The 19,758-nt window shown below is 42.5% G+C and overlaps 1 protein-coding gene across 2 annotated transcripts in view; it reads right to left on the bottom strand.

Annotated features, from left to right (window-relative positions):
* Positions 1–19,758, bottom strand: part of CPN1 (carboxypeptidase N subunit 1) — a 39,734-nt gene that overhangs the window by 3,872 nt on the left and 16,104 nt on the right. For both annotated transcript variants that reach the window (XM_012439643.2, XM_064373664.1), the window contains 5 exons: positions 17,953–18,135; positions 16,371–16,482; positions 10,370–10,509; positions 8,123–8,222; positions 2,254–2,372 (listed from right to left, as the gene is read on the bottom strand). In XM_012439643.2, coding sequence (XP_012295066.2) covers positions 2,254–2,372; positions 8,123–8,222; positions 10,370–10,509; positions 16,371–16,482; positions 17,953–18,135 — 654 coding nt within the window. The remainder of the gene's footprint in view (positions 1–2,253; positions 2,373–8,122; positions 8,223–10,369; positions 10,510–16,370; positions 16,483–17,952; positions 18,136–19,758) is intronic.

The raw sequence follows: 19,758 nt of genomic DNA, 5'->3' as shown, positions 1-19,758 counted from the left end.
GCTCTTTGCAGCATTGAGTGGAAAGCAGCATCAGGGCCCACAGATCACCAGAACGGATGGTAGAGCGCCCTCTGGTGGCAGTCCTTGCCGGTGGCACAGAAGAATGTAAGCACATTGCCTTTCTCTGTAAAAACTGGTCTTAAAGAATTTATCTGATTTAGTCAGAGCACAGTCTAGGCCGAAGGAGCACAGTGGCTCACGACTGTAATCCCAGTGCTTTGAGAGGCCGCGGTGCAAGGATCTCCTGAGGCCAGCAGTTCAAGGCTGCAGTGAACCATGACTGTACCACTGCACTCCAGCCTGGGCTACACAGAGAACCCCGTCTCTACAAAAAACAACAAAATTAGGCCGGGTGTGGTGGCTCATGCCTATAATCCCAGCACTTTGGGAGGCCAAGAAGGGTGGATCATTTGAGGTCAGGAGTTCAAGACCAGACTGGTCAACATGGTGAAACCCCATCTCTACTAAAAATACAAAAATTAGCCAAGTGTGGTGGCACAAGCCTGTAGTCTCAGCTACTTGGGAGGCTGAGGCAGGAAAATCACTTGAACCTGGGAGGTGGGGATTGCAGTGAGACAAGAATGTGCCATTCACTCCAGCCTGGGCAACAGAGCAAGACTCCATCTCAAAAAATAAAAAATAAATAAAATGGCCGGGCATGGTGGCTTATACCTGTAATCCTAGCACTTTGGGAGGCTGAGGTGGGCAGATCATCTGAGGTCAGGAGTTCGAGATCAGCCTGCCAACATGGTGAAATCCCATCTCTACCAAAAATACAACAATTACCTGGGCGTGGTGGTAGGAGCTACTCGGGAGGCTGAGGCAGGAGAATCACTTGAACCCAGGAAGCAGAAGTTGCAGTGAGCTGAGATCGAGCCACTGCACTCCAGCCTGGGCAACAGAGCGAGACCTTGTCTCAAAAAAAAATATATATATATATATATATATATATGTATATATATACATGTGTGTGTATATATATATTAGTTGGGCATGGTGGCATGTGCCTGTAGTTCCAGATACTTGGGAAGATGAAGCAGAAGATCTCTTGAGTCTGAGGCTGCAGTGAGCCATGATTGTGCCACTGCACTCCAGCCTGAGGGACAGAGTCACTCCCTGTCTCTACGAAGAAAGAAGAAGAAAAAAGAAAGAAGAAGAAGAGGAGGAAGAAGAGAAGGAGGAGGAGGAGGAGAACCTTTCTAACCTACCTTGTTTGACTATAAGTCATAAGACTCTACCTTGTTTGACTGTAGGTCATAAGACCCTCTTCTCAGAGAGGGTACTGACCATACCCAGAAGGAAGAAATGCATGCTCAGAGAGCCCAGAAGAATCTGGACAGACAGGCCTTGCTAGATTTCTTCACTCAGTACACAGCATTAGCTGATACCTTTTTTGTCCAATTGCATTTATACCTAGCTGTATCTAATTTGTTGAACCTAATCATAAAAATGGACAATCTCCCCTGTATCTTTGGGTCTTCATTCTGTAGGCTCCTGTGCATGCACGTTAAATAAATTGGTATACCTTTTCTTTAGTTTATCTGCCTTTTGAGAGTTGATTTGGCCCCTACATACCAAAGGCTTTATGTGGACGTTCTCATTTCAGCCTCTTGTGAAGGAGGCACTATTATTACCAATTTACTGAGAAAGAAACTGAGAAGGAGAGAGATTAGGTAATTTGTCCAAGGTCTGTGGGCAAATGAGCTGAATTCAGAACTAGGCAGTGCTTTAAATCACTATGCTATGTTAAACAGAAGAGGAAAAGCCAAAAGGAAGTGAGGAAGGATATAATAGGAGGGCGACAGACCAAAACTTAAGATGTGCGAGCAATTAATCCTTTAAAAAATAGTAAAAGAAGGAAGCTGGGCAAAGATTAGAGGTGTGTAATCACTTAAGATTTTGTAAGGGCCAAGGGTGGTGGCTCATGCCTGTAATCTCAGCACTTTGGGAGGCTGAGGGGGGCAGATTGCTTGAGCCAAGGAATTCAAGACCAGCCTGGGCAACACAGCGAAACTCTTTTACTACAAAAAGTAGAAAAATTAGGCAGGCATGGTGGTGTGCACTTATACTCACTTATCCCGGCTACTTGGGATACTGAGGCGGGAGGATTGCTTCAGCCCGGGAGATTGAGGCTACAGTCAGCCATGACGGCACCACTGCACTCCAGCCTGGGTGACAGAGTGAGACACTGTCCTCCTAAAAAGACTTTATAAGTGATTTTTACAGTGCACCATCAAGCTCAACCTAACTCACCAATGTTGGTTCCGCAGGACCCACAGTCACAGTTTCTGTCTGTGGGTCAAACCCAGGTGCTTTGGCAGTGACAGTGTAGGTACCTGGAAGCAGCAGCCGGAAGTAATCACCATGGTCACCTGAAAGTCACAAGGATATAACTCAATCTACTGATTAAAAACCTGCCCCAGGCTGGGCGTTGTGGCTCACACTTGTAATCCCAACACTTTGGGAGGCCAAGGTGGGCAGATCACCCGAGGTCAGGAGTTTGAGACCAGCCTGGCCATTATGGTGAAACCCTGTCTCTACTGAAAATACAAAAATTAGCTGGGCATAGCGGTGGGTGCCTGTAATCCCAGCTACTCGGGAGGCTGAGCCAGGAGAATCACTTGAACCTGGGAGGTGGAGGTTGCCGCAAGCTGAGAAAAAAACCTGCACCAAATGGGACCTTGATATAAAAATAAGCTGGGGTTTTTAGCTGACTCTAAGCTTTTGTTTTTTAGATAGAGTCTTGCTCTGTCTCCCAGGCTGGAGTGCAGTGGCATGATCTCGGCTCACTGCAGCCTCCGCCTTCCAGGTTCAAGCAATTCTCCTGCCTCAGCCTCCTGAGTAGCTGGGACTACAGGAGCACACTACCACACTCAGCTAATTTTTGTAATTTTAGTGGAGATAGGGTTTCACCATGTTGGCCAGGCTAATCTTGAACTCCTGACCTCAGGTGATCTGCCTGCCTCAGCCTCCCAAAGTGCTGGGATTACAGGTGTGAGCCACCGTGCCCGTTGGCTTTTCTTTTTTAAAATAAACAAATAAATAGAGTTAGGTTCTCACTATGTTGCCCAGGCTGGTCTCAAACTCCTGGGCTCAAGTGATCCTCCCCCCTCAGTCTCCCAAAGTGCTAGGATCACAGGCGTGAGCCACTGCACCCATCCTGGCTTTTCTTTCTTTCTTTCTTTTTTTTTTTTTTTTTTGAGACAGAGACTCACTCTGTTGCCCAGGCTAGAGTGCAGTAGTACGATCTCAGCTCGCTGTAACCTCCACCTCCCAGGTTCAAGAGATCCTCCTGCCTCATAGCAGCTGCGATTACAGGCACATACCACCTTGCCCGGCTAATGTTTGCATTTTTAGTAGAGACGGGGTTTCACCATGTTGGCCAGGCTGGTCTCAACCTCCTGACCTCAGATGATCCACCCACTTTGGCCTCACTGGGATTACAGGCATAAGCCACCGTGCCTGGCCTGTGACTTTTCTTAATAGCATGAAACTACTGTAAAGATTTAAATCATTTGTGGGCTATCTTAATAGAAGTATGGGATCAGTCCCTAGGAAGCAGGAGTTTTACTGTGCTCTACACTGAAAGTGTTAAGTGTAATTCTAGACCCTTTAGTTAATAAAAACTTATCTCCAGTAAAGGAATACTAGGAGAAAGGAAATGCCGAAAGGTCTGTGAATGTTTGCCTAATAAAGAAACTACATGAGACCTCAGTTTTGATATTAGAAAGGCCACTATGAAGAAATGATGTCTGTCTAAAGAAATAAGAATAAGATGTATGGGTTTAAATTGCAGGGAGGCAGACTTTACTAGACAGAAATAAAACCTGTTGAGGTCGGGTGCGGTGGCTCACGCCTGTTATCCCAGCACTTTGGGAGGCCGAGGCAAGTGGATCACCTGAGGTCAGGAGTTTGATACCAGCCTGGCCAACATGACGAAACCCTGTCTCTACTAAAAATACAAAAATTAGCCAGTTGTGGTGGCACATGCCTGTAGTCCCAACTACTTGGGAGGTTGAGGCAGGAGAATTGCTGGAATACAGGAGGTGGAGGCTGCAGTGAGCCGAGATTGTGCCACTGTACTCCAGCCTGAGTGACAGAGCAAGACTCTGTCTCAAATAAATAAATAAGCAAACAAGAAACCTGTTGAAAGAAACAGAACTACAGAAAAAGGAATGGTCTGCTTTATGAAATTGTGAGCACTCAAGCACAGACTGGATCAGAAGCGTGGAAAAGCTACACAGATGGACAGTGCAAAACCTGCGCAACTGAACATGGAGGCCCTGGGTTGGACAAAAAGCTGTCAGCGGTGTTGTATGGGTGTAATCTTATATTCAGTGGGAAGGCTGGACCAGTAAAGATACGATTTTAGGAGTCCTGTCTCTTTTTTTGAGACAGGGTCTCATTCTGTTGCCCAGGCTAGAGTGCAGTAGTGCTGTCACAGCTCACTGCAAACTTGAACTCCTGGACTCAAGCGATTTTCCTGCCTCAGCCTTTTGAATAGCTGGGACTACAGGCACACACCACTGTGCCTGGTTAATTTTATTATTTTTATTTTTTGTAGAGATGGGGTCTTGCTATGTTGACCAGGATGCTCTTGAACTCTTGACCTCAAGCAATCCATCCAGCTCAGCCTCCCAAAGTGCTGGGATTACAGGTGTGTGGCACTGTGCCCAGTGAGAATCCTATTTTTAATATTTCTTCTACTGGGCTGCGTGCAGTGGCTCACCCCACTACACTTTAGCCTGGGCAACAGAGCAAGACTGTCTCAAAGAACAACAACAAAAAAAAAATTCTTTTATCACCTTCAAAAGTACGGCAAGGGAAAAATAAAATTCAAAAGAAGCCTGTTTTTCTAAAACATGGAAAGAGCATTTTGGCTAATGACTTTCCATCCCTTTAGACTCAATTATGACAGTGACTTTAAAATTCATTTTAAGTATATAGCCATGAATATTTGAAATAATAAAGACAATAAACCTTGAGACAAACAATAATGAGAGTCTTTTTTCTGCCCCCTATTAAATAGTGTCTGTAATTTACTTTAAAATACTGCAGCAAAGGCAATGTGTTATTGTACTTGTATTGGATAGCTGAAATGACATCCCGGGGGTTATCATCTGCTTAACTGAGGACTTGCATCCTGAAGTGGTTAGCAAGTGTTATATCAGAAAGCCCCCATTCCGGATGCAGCTACTCTGAAGGCTTCAGCTAGCTTTCTCTCCCATCAAAACTAGATGCTTTGCTAAGTTACATATGAATGTTTACGATGGGTTTTTTCACTGGTGAAATGAATTTTTTTTTTTTTTGAGGCAGAGTTTTACTCTGTTGCCCAGGCTGGAGTGCAATGGTGCAATCTTGGTTCACTGCAACCTCAATCTCCCAGGTTCAAGCGATTCTCCTACCTCAGCCTCCTGAGTGTCTAGGGCTACAGGCACCCACCACCACGCCCAGCTAATTTTTTTTTTATTATTATTTTTTATTTTTAGTAGAGATGGAGTTTCACCACGTTGGCCAGGCTGGTCTTGAACTCCTGACCTCAGGTGATCCACCTGCCTTGGCCTCCCAAAGTGCTGGAATTACAGGCATGAGTCACCATGCCCAGTCTAATAATTTGTTAATTAACATAATGGTTGGTGAAAGTAGGCACTTATTGGAGAAATTAGTGGTGTTTAATATGCTTCGTTGTTGTTGTTGTTGGAGACAGAGTCTCACTCTGTGCCCAGGCTGGAGTTCAATGACATGATTCCGGCTCACTGCAACCTCCGCCTCCTGGGTTCAAGAGATTCTTGTGTCTCAGCCTTCTGAGTAGCTGGGACTATAGGCCACACCACCACACCCAGCTAATTTTTGTAGTTTTAGTAGAGATGGGGGTTTCACCATGTTGGCCAGGCTGGTCTTGAACTCCTGACCTCAAGTGTTCCTCTCACCTGGACCTCCAGATACTCAAATCCCAAAGTGTTGGGATTATAGGTGTAAGCCACTGTGCCCAGCAGTACATGGTGACTGGCTAGACTGTTTTAGAGACAGTCCCACACTTGCTTGGACAGAGCATAAGAATCTAGCAAAAGCCAGGTGTGCACTCCTGGAACCCCAGCACTTTGGGAGGCTGAAGCAGGCAGATCACTTGAGCTCAGAAGTTCAAGACCAGCCTGGGCAACAAGGCAAAACCCTGTCTCTGTAAAAAATACAAAAAAAAAAAAAAATTAGCTGAGCATGGTGGTATGCACTTGTAGTTCCAGCTACTTGGGAGACTGAGGTGGGAGGATCGAGTGAGCCTTGGAGGTCAAGGCTGCGGTGAGCCTGATTGCACCACTGTACTGCAGCCCAGGCTTTAGAGTGAGACCCTATAATCCCAGCTATTTGGGAGGCTGAGGCAGAAGAATTGCTTGAGTTGGAGACCAGCTAGGGCAACATAGTGAAACCTCACCACCTAAAAAAAAAAATAGAGGCCAGGTACAGTGGCTTACGTCTGTAATCCCAGCACTTTGGGAGGCCGAGGTGGGCAACTCATGAGGTCAGGAGTTTGAGACCAGGCTGGCCAACATGGTGAAACCCCGTTTCTACTAAAAGTACAAAAATTAGCTCGGTGTGGTGGCACATGCCTGTAATACCAGCTACTCGGGAGGCTGAGACAGGATAATCCCTTGAACCAGGGAGGCAGAAGTTGCAGTGAGGCGAGATCACGCCACTGCACTCCAGCCTGGGCTTTATGTCTAACAACAACAACAAAAAAAAAACAAAATAGAAGAATTTAGCAAGCCCTGAAGAAGGCTGTGCTCATAAGAATGATTCCTATGACTGAGAAACATTTCCTTAAAAAAAAGAAAAAAGCAAAAACAGATTAAAAGGATGGTTCCTGAGTTTGGATTCCTCAACAGTCCTATGTCCAGACATTGGGCTAAACAGACTCTCTGGTTGTCTGGTACTTCACTGTGAGGCTACAGGATTCTGCCTTTAGACACTACCTTCGCCCTGAATGAACCTTTCATGTAAGATGCATTGAGATCATTTTAAAGAACAGAAAGCTGAGAGTTCATCCAGCTTAAACAGATTCGAGGAACTGGGAAATTACTACTTGATAATAAATGTTAGTGTGGTAAAATTTGGGTGAGACTTGCTGGTATTAAGGTTGTGGGGAGGGCTGGGTGTGGTGACTCACACCTGTAATCTCCAGCACTTTGGGAGGCTTTTGAGCCCAGGAGCTAGAGACCAGCCTGGGCAACATGGTGCAACCCCATCTCCACAAAAAACACAAAAAATTAGTGAGGCATGGTGTTACGTGCTTGTAGTCCCAGCTATTTTGGAGGCTGAGGTGGGAGGATGGCTTCAGCCCAGGAAGCAGAGGTTGCAGTGAGATCACACCACTGCCCTCCAGCCTGGGTGGCAGAATGACACTCCTTTCCAAAAAAAAAAAAGAAAAAAAGGTGGAGAGTTAGGCAAATCTCACTTACCCGTAACCATAACCATTGGTAGCTACTGCTATGCATTAAAAGCAAAATAAAACAATAAACCCTGTGAGTTGTGCATGATCAAACTGGGCTAAGTCAGTTTACAACACCATTCTACGGTAAGATAATTCTGTGCCCTTCTAGGAGGTTCTGGGTAGCTCTAAGATCCACCTCCACCATCAATCTTGCCCCACAGTAAGCCTATGATGGAAAGAATCTTGCTAACTTTCCCAGTGGAGGTGTAGGGAAATGCCAAGTCAGCGGCAAGGCTAACTATCCGTTTTACAGTCCTCTTTTTACCCAATTTCATACCAGTATGTGAGTTATTAACAGGCTTAAGCCCAGAAAATACCCCTAACAAAATTGCACATGGTAGCGACTCCTGAATGCTGACGAGAAGTTACATTTACATCAGTCTTTCCTGGTCCTGACCTCCCAGGGATTGTTTGCACCAGAAGCAAAAGAGTTTCCATGAAAACATCTTGGTTGTTTGATCTAGCCTCTTAATTTACTGTCTCTGTTTTCATTGCCCTTCTTTCCTCCATCCCCCGACTCCCAGCATCCTTGACACCCCTGCTGGTTTCACTGGCCTACTAACTGGTCCCTTGATTATGCTGAAGAAGATGAGGGAGTGAACGCTTCCTTCCTGACCCTAAGCAGTAACCACCTACCTGAAGTGACATCATGGTTAATCCCACTGACAGAAATGACAGCATTAGCAAGATTATTATAATTCTCATCAAGCACCATTCCCTTGATGCCCTGATGAACCTGCAGGAACAAGTATATAGTTATGATCATAAAACATTTGTATGGTGTTTTAGAGTCTCAAAGCCCTTTTTCGTATGTTTTTGCATTTTATCTTCACAGAGATGAAGGTAATAGTCCAATTGGTCTCTTTGCCTCTCTCCCTGCCCCAATTAATCTCTTCACAATTAGAGTGGTCAGAGTGATTCTGCTAAAGCCTGACTCAAATCATGTCACTATTCTATCTACTCAAAACCTAACGCACTCTGAGCAAAAGCTAAAGTTCTTGTGATGCTCTGTCTGTAAAGCTACGTGTTAGCTCTCTGATCCCATCTCCAACCACCTTTCCTCTCCCTTACTTCTGAGATCAGTCCAGCCACGTTGGTGTCCTGGCTTTCTGTTTTGTTTTGTTTTTTCAATTTGCTGTGATAGATTGTGATAAAATACACATAAAATAAAATTTACCATTTTAACCATTTTAAGTGTACAGTTCCATGTTATTAATACATTTAGCCGGGCGCAGTGGCTCACGCCTGTAATCCCAGAACTTTGGGAGGTTGAGGTGGACAGATCACCTGAGGTCAGGAGTTTGAGACCAGCCTGGACAACACAGTGAAACCCCGTCTCTACTAGAAATGCAAAAATTAGTCAGGCACGGTGGTGGGTGCCTGTAATCCCAGCTACTCATGAGGCCGAGACAGGTGAATCGCTTAAACCCAGGAGGCAGGAGTTGCGGTGGGCCAAGATCGCGCCACTGCACTCTAGCCTAGGCGACAGAGCGAGACTCTGTTTAAAAAAAAAATTGTAATGTTGTGCGACCATTACCACCAGCCATCTGCGTAGCTCTTTTTATCTGGAAAAACTGAAACCGGATATCCATTAAACAATGATTCTCCATTCTGCCCTCCCCCAGCCCCTGGCAACTACCATTCTATTAATATTTTCCATCTCTATAATTTTGACTACTCTAAGTACCTCGTACAAGTGGAATAATAGAGTGTTTGTCTTTTTGTGGGTGGCTAGTTTCACTTGGCATAATGTCCTCAAGTTTCATCCATGCTGTAGCATGTATCAGAATTTCCTTCCTTTTTAAGGCTGCATAATATTCCACTGTATGGATATACAACATTCGTTTATACAGTCATCCACCAATGAACACTGGGTTGCTCCCACTTTTTGGCCACTGTAAATAATGCTGTTATGAATATGGGTGTGCAAATATCTCTTTGAGGCCCTTATTTCCGTTCTTTTGAATATATACCCAAAAGTGTCATTGCTGGAGCATATAGGAATTCTAATTGTGTGAGGAATTACCATAACTGTTTTTTATAATGACTGCACCACTTTACATTCTAATTAATTTGAGGTGGGATCTCGCTGTGGTGTTAATTTGCATTTCCCTAATGATTAGTGATGCTGGCATTTTTCATATGCTTTTTGTTGATTTTGTATTTGCTGTTGTGTCCATTTCAAGGAACCCTTTTATCCCTAGATATCTGCATGTTTCTCTCCCTCATCTCCTTGAGATTTTTGTTTAAATGTCACTTTCTCTGTAAGACTTTCTTCATACCATTTTTCTTTTAACGTGTTATATAATTTATTGCTTACTGCCTGTCTCTCCTCACTAGTAGGTAAGTTCCATATGGGCAGGATATTTTCTTTTTTATTCATAATTCCAAGCATATAGTATAGTTTCTGACAGATAATTGTGCTTGATAATTTGTTTTTGAGAAGGGTCTTGCTCTGCCACCAAAGCTGGAGTGCAATGGCATGATCGCAGCTCACTGCAGCCTTGACCTCCTGGGCACAAGTGATCCTCCGACCTCATCCTCCTATGTAGCTGGGTCTACAGGAGCACACCACCATGCTTGGCTAATTTTTTTTTTTTTTAGTAGACATGGGGTCTAGCTATGTTTCCCAGGCTGGTCTCAAACTACTGAGCTCAAGTGATCCTCCCATCTCAGCTTCCCAAAGTGCTGGGGTTACAGGTATGAACCACCGTGCCTGGCTGCTCAATAATGTTGAAAGAATAAATCTCATTGGAAGAAGCAGCCCAGATCTATTGAACTGAGTCAGAGCAAAAGTCAGACCCAAACCAGTGAAACACCTTGCCTGCCACCGAGAAGCACTTTTCCTTTTGCAAACATGAAAGTTAACAAATGAGATTTTACCTCTTCCAGGAACTGGATTAGGGCTTCCCGATTACCCAGCCACTCCCGCTGTAACTCCTCTTGAGGGGGAAACTTGTTGCAACTCAGTTCCAGCGTGATATCAAAGCAGTTGGTATGCAGATAATTAAAGTCTTGCATTCCTAAGGAAAAGAGGGCAGCAGCAGATTTCCATAACCAGGTTCCCACTCAATGCCCCATCTCATCTCTCTCTCTTTTTAAAATTTTCTATTTATTTGGGAATTACTTTTTTATTTTATTTATTTCATTGACACATAATATGTACATATTCATGTATATCACATAATAATATGTGCATATTCATGTGCATATTCAGTGACGTTTCAATACATACACTGTATAGTGATCAGATCAGGGTAATTAGCATCCCATCCTCCCAAACATTTATTGTTTCTTTGTGTTGGAAACATCCAGCACCTTCTTCATTACCTTCTTTTCCTCATCACCTTCTATTCTATCTCTTGACCTCTATTTCTTTCTTTCCTCTATAAAACCCTTCCCCAAGTTCCCAGTTCACTGTCTTTCTCTCTCTGCAGTTCCCTCTCTTCATAAATGCCCATTTTGTCATCTTCATCCTTTATGTTTTTTCCATTTCATGACTGAATTTTACTTCTTGTCCCTTTTATCATTTCCCAAGTCTGCTTATTATCTGTGCCTTACTATTGATTAGGCACATGAATTGCTTTTAGGAGAACAGATTTTCTCCTTGAACTACAATGTTCTTCAGACCTGGCAGGTTAGGAATAAGACTAATATTTTGCTTTCACATCCCTTCTCCTAAGAACATAATATTAATCTGAAAATACCCATCCCAGAAAAACAGACTCCTGAAAAAGCAGAAGACAGCTATATTTTCTTCTTTTTCTATAAAATACTTGCTTGTTCTGATCTTCTACATTATTCAGTTGAATCAATTACTTTTTAATATGTTTATTATTATTAGGATGGTTGTTTACATTACAATTTCATTTGGGTTAAAAATTGTCCATTTAAAAATGTCTATACTACCCAAGGTGATCTACAGATTTAATGCAATCTCTATCAAAATCCCAATAACCTTTGTTGCAAAATTAGAAAACCCACCCTAAAATTTATATGGAATTTTAAGCAACCCTGAATAGCAAAAGTAATCTTGAAAAAGAATAACAAAGTTAGAGACTCACAATTTCTCATTTTGAAACTTACTACAAAGCTACAGTAATCAAAACAATGTGTTACTAATATAAAGACAGATATATAGATCAATGGAATGGAAGATGGCCCAGAAACCCTTGCATATATAGTCAAAGGATTTTTGACAAGAATGGCAAGACCAAATGGTGAAAGGATAGTCATGTCAACAAACGGTGCTGGGAAAACTGCATATCCAAATGCAAAATAATGAAGTTGGAGCCTTCTAACACGATATACAAAAATTAACTCAAGGTGTATCAGAGACCTAAATGTAAGACCCAAAACTATAAAACTCTTAGAAGAATACACAGGGCAAAAACTTCATGACCTTGGATTTGGCAATGATTTCCTGGATATGAAATCAAAGATACAGGAAACAAAAGAAAAAAATCACAGATTAAGTTTCATGAAAATGGAAAAATTTTGTTCATCAAAAGACAGTATCTCTGGGACAGAATAGGTGAGGACAGAATCAAACAAACAAACACGATGTCAACAGAGTAAAAAGGCAATCATGAAATGGAAAAAATATTTGTGATTCATATATCTGATAAACATTAATATCCAGAATACATAGAAAACTCCTAAAACATAGCAATAACAACCAAAAACCCCCAAACAACTTGATTTTTAAAATCGGCAAAGGACTTGAATAGACATTTCTCCAAAGAAGGGCAATAAGTACATGAAAAGATGCTCAATATCACTAATCATCAGAGAAATGCAAATCAAACTACCATGAGATACTACCTTGCACTTATTAGGATAGCTACTATCAAAAAGACAAAGTAAGAGTTAGTGAGGATGTGGAGAAATTGGAACTCCTGTGCATGGGTGGTGTTTTTTATGGAAAACAGTATGGAAGTTCCTCAAAAAATTAAAAATAGAGCTACCTTATGTCCAACAATTCCACTTCTGGGTTTATATATCCAAAAGAACAGAAATCAGAGTCTCAAAGAGATATTTGCACATCCATGTTTGTAGCACCATTATTTATAATAGCTAAAATGAGAAAGCAACCCAAGTGTCCAGTGGTGGAAAAATGAGAAACAAAACATGGTATAAACATACAATGGAATATTGTTCAGCCTTAAATGTAAGGAAATTCTGACAAACACTACAACATGGATGAACTCTGGAGACATTATGGTAAGTGAAATAAGGCATTCATGAAAAAACAAATATGCATGATCCCACTTGTATGAGGTACTTAGAGCAGTCAAAATCATAAAGACAAAAAGTAGAATGGTGGTTGCCAGGGGCTGGGGGATGGGGAAATGGAGAGTTATTGTTTAATGGGTATAGAGTTTCAGTTTTACAAGATGAGAAGAGTTCTGGAGATGAGTACTGATGATGATTGTACAACATTACAAATGTACTTAATAACACTGAATCATATGCTTAAAAATTATTACAATGGAAAATTTTACGTTATGTGCATTTTACCACAATAAAGATGAAAAAAATTATCAGTTTTTAAGCTGATGAGTGCAAGCAGCTGTTACAGAAAGAATGGGGAAAGTTGAAGAATACCAACTACAGCCTATTAAACTGGCTCTCTCCAAACAGTATGGAGGTTCCTCAAAAAACTAAAAACAGAATGACCAGTTGATTCAGCAATCTTATTGCTGGGTATATACCCAAAATAAAGGAAATCAACCTATTGAAGAGTTATCTCCACTCCCATGTTTGTTGCAGCACTGTTCACAATAGCCAAGATTTAGAAGCAACCTAAGTGTCCATCAACAGACAAATGAATAAAGAAACTATGGCACATATACATGATGGAGTACTATTCCATCATTAAAAAAATAAGATCTTGCCATCTGCAAAAACAAGGATGAAGCCGGGCACAGAAAACAGACTTTATATGTTCTTACTCATTCGAACTAAAAATTTAAATAATTGGACTCAAGAAAATAAAGAGGAAGGATGGTTACCAGAGGCTGGGAAGGATGGAGGGAGTGGGAAGAATAGGGATGGTGAATGGATACAAAAAATAGAAAGAATGAATGATAGCACAAAAGGGAGACTATTGTCAGCAATAATTTGCTGTACCTTTTAGAATAACTGAGGGAGTACAACTGGAATGTTGGTAATACAAAGCAATGATGAATGCTTGAGGGTATGGACATCTCATTTACTCTGATGTAATTATTATACATTGTATGCCTGTATCAAAATATCACATATAGCCCAGAAATATATATACTTTGCATGTATCCATAAAAATTGAAAAATGCTTAAATAAAATAAATAAGTAAATTGGTTCTCTCCATGCCTTAGAATCACCTAGAAGGCTGAGCCTTCTGGCTAAATACAGCTTGCTGGGCTTCACCCCAAGAGTTTCTGATTCAGTAGTTATGAATGAGGTGGGGTGCATGTACCTTTCTAATAAGTTCTCAGCTGATGCTGATATGCTAATAAAGAGACCACACTGTTGGAAGAATCATTTTGATAAATTTAATGGCCTTGGAATTGTACCAGCTTAATTTAGGGCAATGATTCTCAGTGGAGGCATGGGCCTTGCTGTCTCAGAGGACAGAGAGAGAGAGAGAGAGAGAGAGAGAGAGAGAGAGAGAGAGAGAGAGAGGAGAAAGAAAGAAAGAAAAGGAACAAGCATAATGTGAAAAAGTGTATTTGTTATTTTTAATTTGGAAGGCAAAAAATAATTTTGCTTTCCTAACACAAACTAAAGAAAGTAATTTTTTACAAAAATATTTAAAATTATTTATTTATTTATTTGTTTTTTAGAGACAGGGTCTCACTCTGCTGCCCAGGCTGGAGTGCAGTGTCAGGATTATAGCTCACTGTAGCCTCAAACTCCCACCTTAAGCCATCCTCCTATCTCAGCCTCCCAAAGCACTGGGATTACAGGCATGAGCCACTATGCCCAGCTGTGCCTTGTATTCAAGCGAATTTTCTTTTTTATATACTTTTTTTTTTTTTGAGATGGAGTTTCACTCTTGTTGCCCAGGCTGGAGTGCAGTGGCGTGATCTTGGCTCACTGCAACCTCTGCCTCCAGGGTTCAAGTGATTCTCCTGTCTCAGCCTCCCAAGTAGCTAGGATTACAGGCATGCACCACCACTCCCTGCTAATTTTGTACTTTTAGTAGAGACGGGATTTCTCCATGTTGGTCAGGCTGGTCTTGAACTCCTGACCTCAGGTGATCCACCTTCCTCGACCTCCCAAAGTATGAACCACCGCACCCGACCATCAAGCGAGTTTTCATCCCCAGTCTGCCCTTCCAGTACATGGCAGCTCCTCAGTTTTGCACCTCTCTACCCTCCACAGGACCAGCCACCAACTCAGCACTCACCAATCTGCTGCCTGGTCCATGGCCAGGTCAGATTTGAGGGGATGGGGAAAGACAGATGCTAGAGAATGATTCCTAAAAGAACCTAGCTTCTTGCTCCAGACTTTTCTCTATCTTTCAGTTCCCTATCCAGTGAAGGCTCATAAACAGAGGTTCTATCTTGACCCCTGATCATGGGGAAGACCCATGGGATAGAGACAAAAGTCTCTTGTAGAGGTTTCTGCTCTTCAAGGCTATATTATTAATGGCCAACGTCCATGGCAAACTCCTGCTTGTAGGAGCTGGGTCCAGGGAGCGTATCTCAGAGGAACTGGTTGTGCCCAGACCAGCTCCTCTGCTCATCCATTGCTATGTGAGGCATACCTCTGTGCTACTTTTTAAAATACATTACAACATTTACAAGCCAGGCATTTCCAAGTGCCTTATGTGTATTATTTTATTTAATACTTACATAAAAATTATGAGGCAAGTATTCTCTCTGTCTTTTTTTTTTTTTTTCAGATGGAGTCTCACTCTGTTGCCTAGGCTGGAGTGCAGTGGTGCAATCTTGGCTCACTGCACTGCAACCTTGACCTCCTGGGCTCAGGTGATCCTCCCACCTCAGCCTCCCCATTAGCTGGGACTACAGGTGTGCACCACCATGCCCGGCTAATTTTTTTTTTTTTTTTTTGGTAGGAATGTGGTCTCACTATGATGCCCAGGCTGCTCTCAAACTACTGGCCTCAAGAGATTCTCCCTTCTCAGCCTCTCAAGGTGCTGGGATTATAGGCATGAGTCACCATGCCTGGCCTTATTCTTCTTAATTACAGAAGAGGACACCAAAGCACAGAGAGATTAAATAATTACCCCACAACCACATGACTAGTAAATGGGCAAGCCAGGTTTCAACCCAGTTGACTCTCAGATCCCACACTTGACTATATTATTTTCCTCCTAAGCCCTAATCTATTGTGTAAACCACCAGTTTTACAGGACCAAAAGGTGTCCCTACTTTAGTTTAAAGAATCACAAGATGATCACTAAATGCCAACCTGAGACTTCACCATTTTCCAGATCTCGAGTTGAGTGCAAAATTCTATGCTATTCCCATTGTTTCCCTGAGAAAACTGTTAAGAAATTTATTTATTTATTTATTTATGAGACAGAGTTTTGCTTTTGTCACCCAGGCTGGAGTGAAGTGGTGCGATCTCAGCTCACTGCAACCTCAGCCTCTTGGGTTCCACTGATTCTCCTGTCTCAGCCTCCCGAGTAGCTAGGACTCAAGTGCACACCACCATGCCTGGCTAATTTTTGCATTTTTAGTAAAGACGGAGTCTCAACATGTTGGCCAGGCTGGTCTTGAACTCCTGGCCTCAGGTGATCCATCCGCCTCGGCCTCCCAAAGTGATGGGATTACAGGCATGAGCCACCGTGAGTGGCGAAAACTGGGAATTTAGAAGGAGAAATGAGCACTATTCCACTTCAGCTTGAGCAGTTCCCAGGACTCCACTTACCCTTGCTGAGAGAATACCAGGAAGCCCCATTGATGATGCCATCTGGGAAGTAATCCCCACAGTTCCAACCTTGGTACATCCATCCGTGTGCATAGGAGTAGATCTTGGCCAGCTAGAGGAAAAGCAGGCAGAAAATGACCTTGATGATTCTCAACTCAAATGGAAATGCTCCTACTCACAACTAGGGTGAAGCCAAGAGGCACTGCTGGGTACATAAACAGTGGATTATTTGCTTTAGTGAAAAAAAATAGGATCAGGGATAGAGCCAGTGTATGTGTGTGTAAGACTGTGTGTATGTAGGTATGTGTGAATGCATGTGTGTGAATGTGACTGTGTGTCTAGGAGAGTGTATGTGTGGTAGACTAGAGTTAGGAGATCTGTATTCTGATTCTGTCACTATCTTGGGGCTGAGTTTTCTCTTGTGCAAAGTGAGGAGTGGCAGTAGATGATATTGAAGGTCCCTTGTTGTTGTGCCATTTTCTAGCTGAATTTTGTCAATGAAATCAAGGAGAAAGTAAGGTAGGACTTCTCCAGGAAAAGCAATGTGTACTTAGGGGGTGAGAGGTGTGTTTTGGAGGAAGAGGAATATATTTGAACTCTATAATTCTCCTTCATTACTATTTTATAACAGTGGACAGAGTGAGATTGATGGAGAAAAAACAACATGCTATTCACCATGTAGTTCATTAATGATTAATAATATTAATATTTATTTATATTACATATTTTTATAATTTAGTTTATATATTTTATTATAAAATAATTCCTTTTTTTTTTTTTTTTTTTTTGAGATAGAGTTTTGCTCTTGTCGCCCAGGCTGGAGTGCAATGTCGTGATCTCAGTTCACTGCAACCTCCGCTTCCTGAGTTCAAGTGATTGTCCTGCCTCAGTCTCCTGAGTAGCTGGGATTACAGGCGCCCGCCACCAAGCCCGATAATTCTTGTATTTTTAGTAGAGATGGGTTTTCACTATGTTGGCCAGACTGGTCTCGAACTCCTGCCTTCATGATCTGCCTGCCTCGGCCTCCCAAAGTGCTAGTATTACAGGTGTGAGCCACCGTGCCAGGCAATAATTACAAATTTATTATATTATACCATTTTACATATTATTGATATAAAATTAATGTTAACATATTTTATTCTATTTTGAATTGTTATTTAAACCTTTTTCATGTAGTCTATTTTTCTGTTTTTCTTTAAGGCTCCACCTAATACCATCACAGTCTATTTTTCATTAATATGACTTACTGTGATAAAATTATAATTTAGACCCCCCTAAAATTCACATTTAATGACACTCACACTATTAGTCTTTGGGCATATATCTTGCTCATCATTAGCCTAAGTATTTTCTGCATTGTGGTAATTACTATAAAGCTTTCTTTGTATTTTCTTTTTTATGCATCTATGGTTTACCATTCAAAATAAAATGTAATTTACTAGACCGTAAGCACCTCATAAGCAGGCGGTGTTTTCAATTATTTTCTGTGGACTCGCACTGAATAGGGTTCTGTGTTACTGACCCTAAGCTCGTCTCCTGAGCCCCAGGTTCCCCAGGCGGGACAAGCTGCCTCTCCACATACCTTCCGGAAAAGCTTGTCGTCAGGCGTGGGGGTGTTGGCGGGGCGGCGGACCCCTCGGACCGGGTGCTCGAAGGACCTGTCATACGGGTAATTGGCCACCACCGCCCCTCCGTGGAGATTGGCTGAAAGAACAAAGTTGAAGGAGTGCATCCACCGGATCACCGCCCGGGTCTCGGGTTCCACCTGGGAGGAGGCGAGAGGTTGGTGGTGAAGGGGCAACCGGGGCTACCAAACAAATGGCTGTTAGAATAAGCCTGTCAGGAAGAGGCCTGAGGAGGTAAAATGTCTGAATGAACAGTGAGCATCCACTGGATATGAGAAGGGGAGATGGGGAAATGCTGACCTTTGGAATGATGGTTTCAACAATGGAGTGTATGGAACTTTTTTCAAAATGAAATCTTACGTTGAATCCCAATATACAAAATAGGTAAAAAGAGAGCATTTAGGGCAAGGAAGTTATTCTGTATGATACCGTAATGGTGGCTATATATCATCATACCTTTGTCAAAACCTATAGAATGTACAACTCCAAGAGAGCAGTAATGTAACTATGGACTCAGAATGCTCATGATGAGTCAAGATAGGTTCATGACCGACAGTGATAAATGCACCACTCTGGGGTGGGATGTTGATGGTGGGGTGGGCAGAGTTGGGGAGAGAGTATATGAGGACTCTGTAATTTTTGCTCAATTTTGCTGTGAACCTAAAACTACGCTAAAAAAATAAAGCTATTGAGAGAGAAAGGGAGAGGGAGAGGGAGAGGGAGGGAGAGGGAGAGGGTGGGAGAGGGGGAAAGGGGGAGAGAGAGAGAGAAATTCTTTTTTTTTTTTTTTTTTTTTTTGAGACAGGGTCTCACTCTGTCACCCAGATTGGAATGCAGTGGTGCAATCTCAGCTTATTGCAGCCTCCACCTCCTAGACTCAAGTGATCCTCCCACCTCAGCCTCCCTAGTAGCTGGGATTACAGGCATGCAACACCACACCTGGCTAATTTTTGTCTTTTTTGTAGAGATGGGGTTTTGCCATGTTGCCGAGGCTAGTCTTTTTTTTTGACTTCATACTACAAGTCTACAGTAACCAAAGAGGCTGGTCTTAAACTCCTCAAGCAATCTGCCTGTCTCTACCTCCCAAAGTGTTGGGATTACAGGCATGAGCCACCATTCCCAGCCAAAAAAGAGTTCTGTATGAAGAGGTACCATGATTGGAGAGCTCAGAGCCCCAGCTTGGCCTCTCTCTAGACCCTAGAAAAGGGTTTCCATTTTACCCACTGCTCCAGTGACTTCTAAGTCATCTTAGCAGAAATTTAGGACTCCAATAAATCAATCTGCTGGAAAATGCTAGTTTACAGTGATGGCTTCAACCTCCTCCTTCCCTGCTGTAATGTTGACATGTAGAACACACTCCTGTGGTCATATCCAAATTTCATGGGTTAGACATACTGTCAGATGGGCCAGTCTTGGCTAAGCAGTGAAATTCCACCCTTTCTATTGCATATTATATTGCTAGTTAGTGACAGTATTCCAAAAAAAGTCTTGAATCCACTTGGACTTGCAGTATAAGTAAATAATTTACAGTCTACTGTGTTTCTCCTCCTCTCAGGATGAACATGCTTAGATATTTTGTGGTGTTACTGTGTTAATGGCACCTCCTGGACCGTGGGTCAGCTCTAAAGGCTCCATCTTTTCCATGCCAAGGGGACTGGATAAATAGGGTTGAGTCTCAATCATAATGGATATCATTTCGAGGGCACTCGTCTTGGTCTGTGACCAGGGCTCAGACCCTCTGGAGCAGTTCTGTCTTTGTGTCA

This window comes from Aotus nancymaae, unplaced genomic scaffold (assembly GCF_030222135.1).
Source record: "Aotus nancymaae isolate 86718 unplaced genomic scaffold, 86718_ANA_hifiasm-v0.15.2.pri h1tg000010l, whole genome shotgun sequence".
NCBI classification, from domain to species: Eukaryota; Metazoa; Chordata; class Mammalia; order Primates; family Aotidae; genus Aotus; species Aotus nancymaae.
This window is presented reverse-complemented; position numbering and strand designations above follow the sequence as displayed.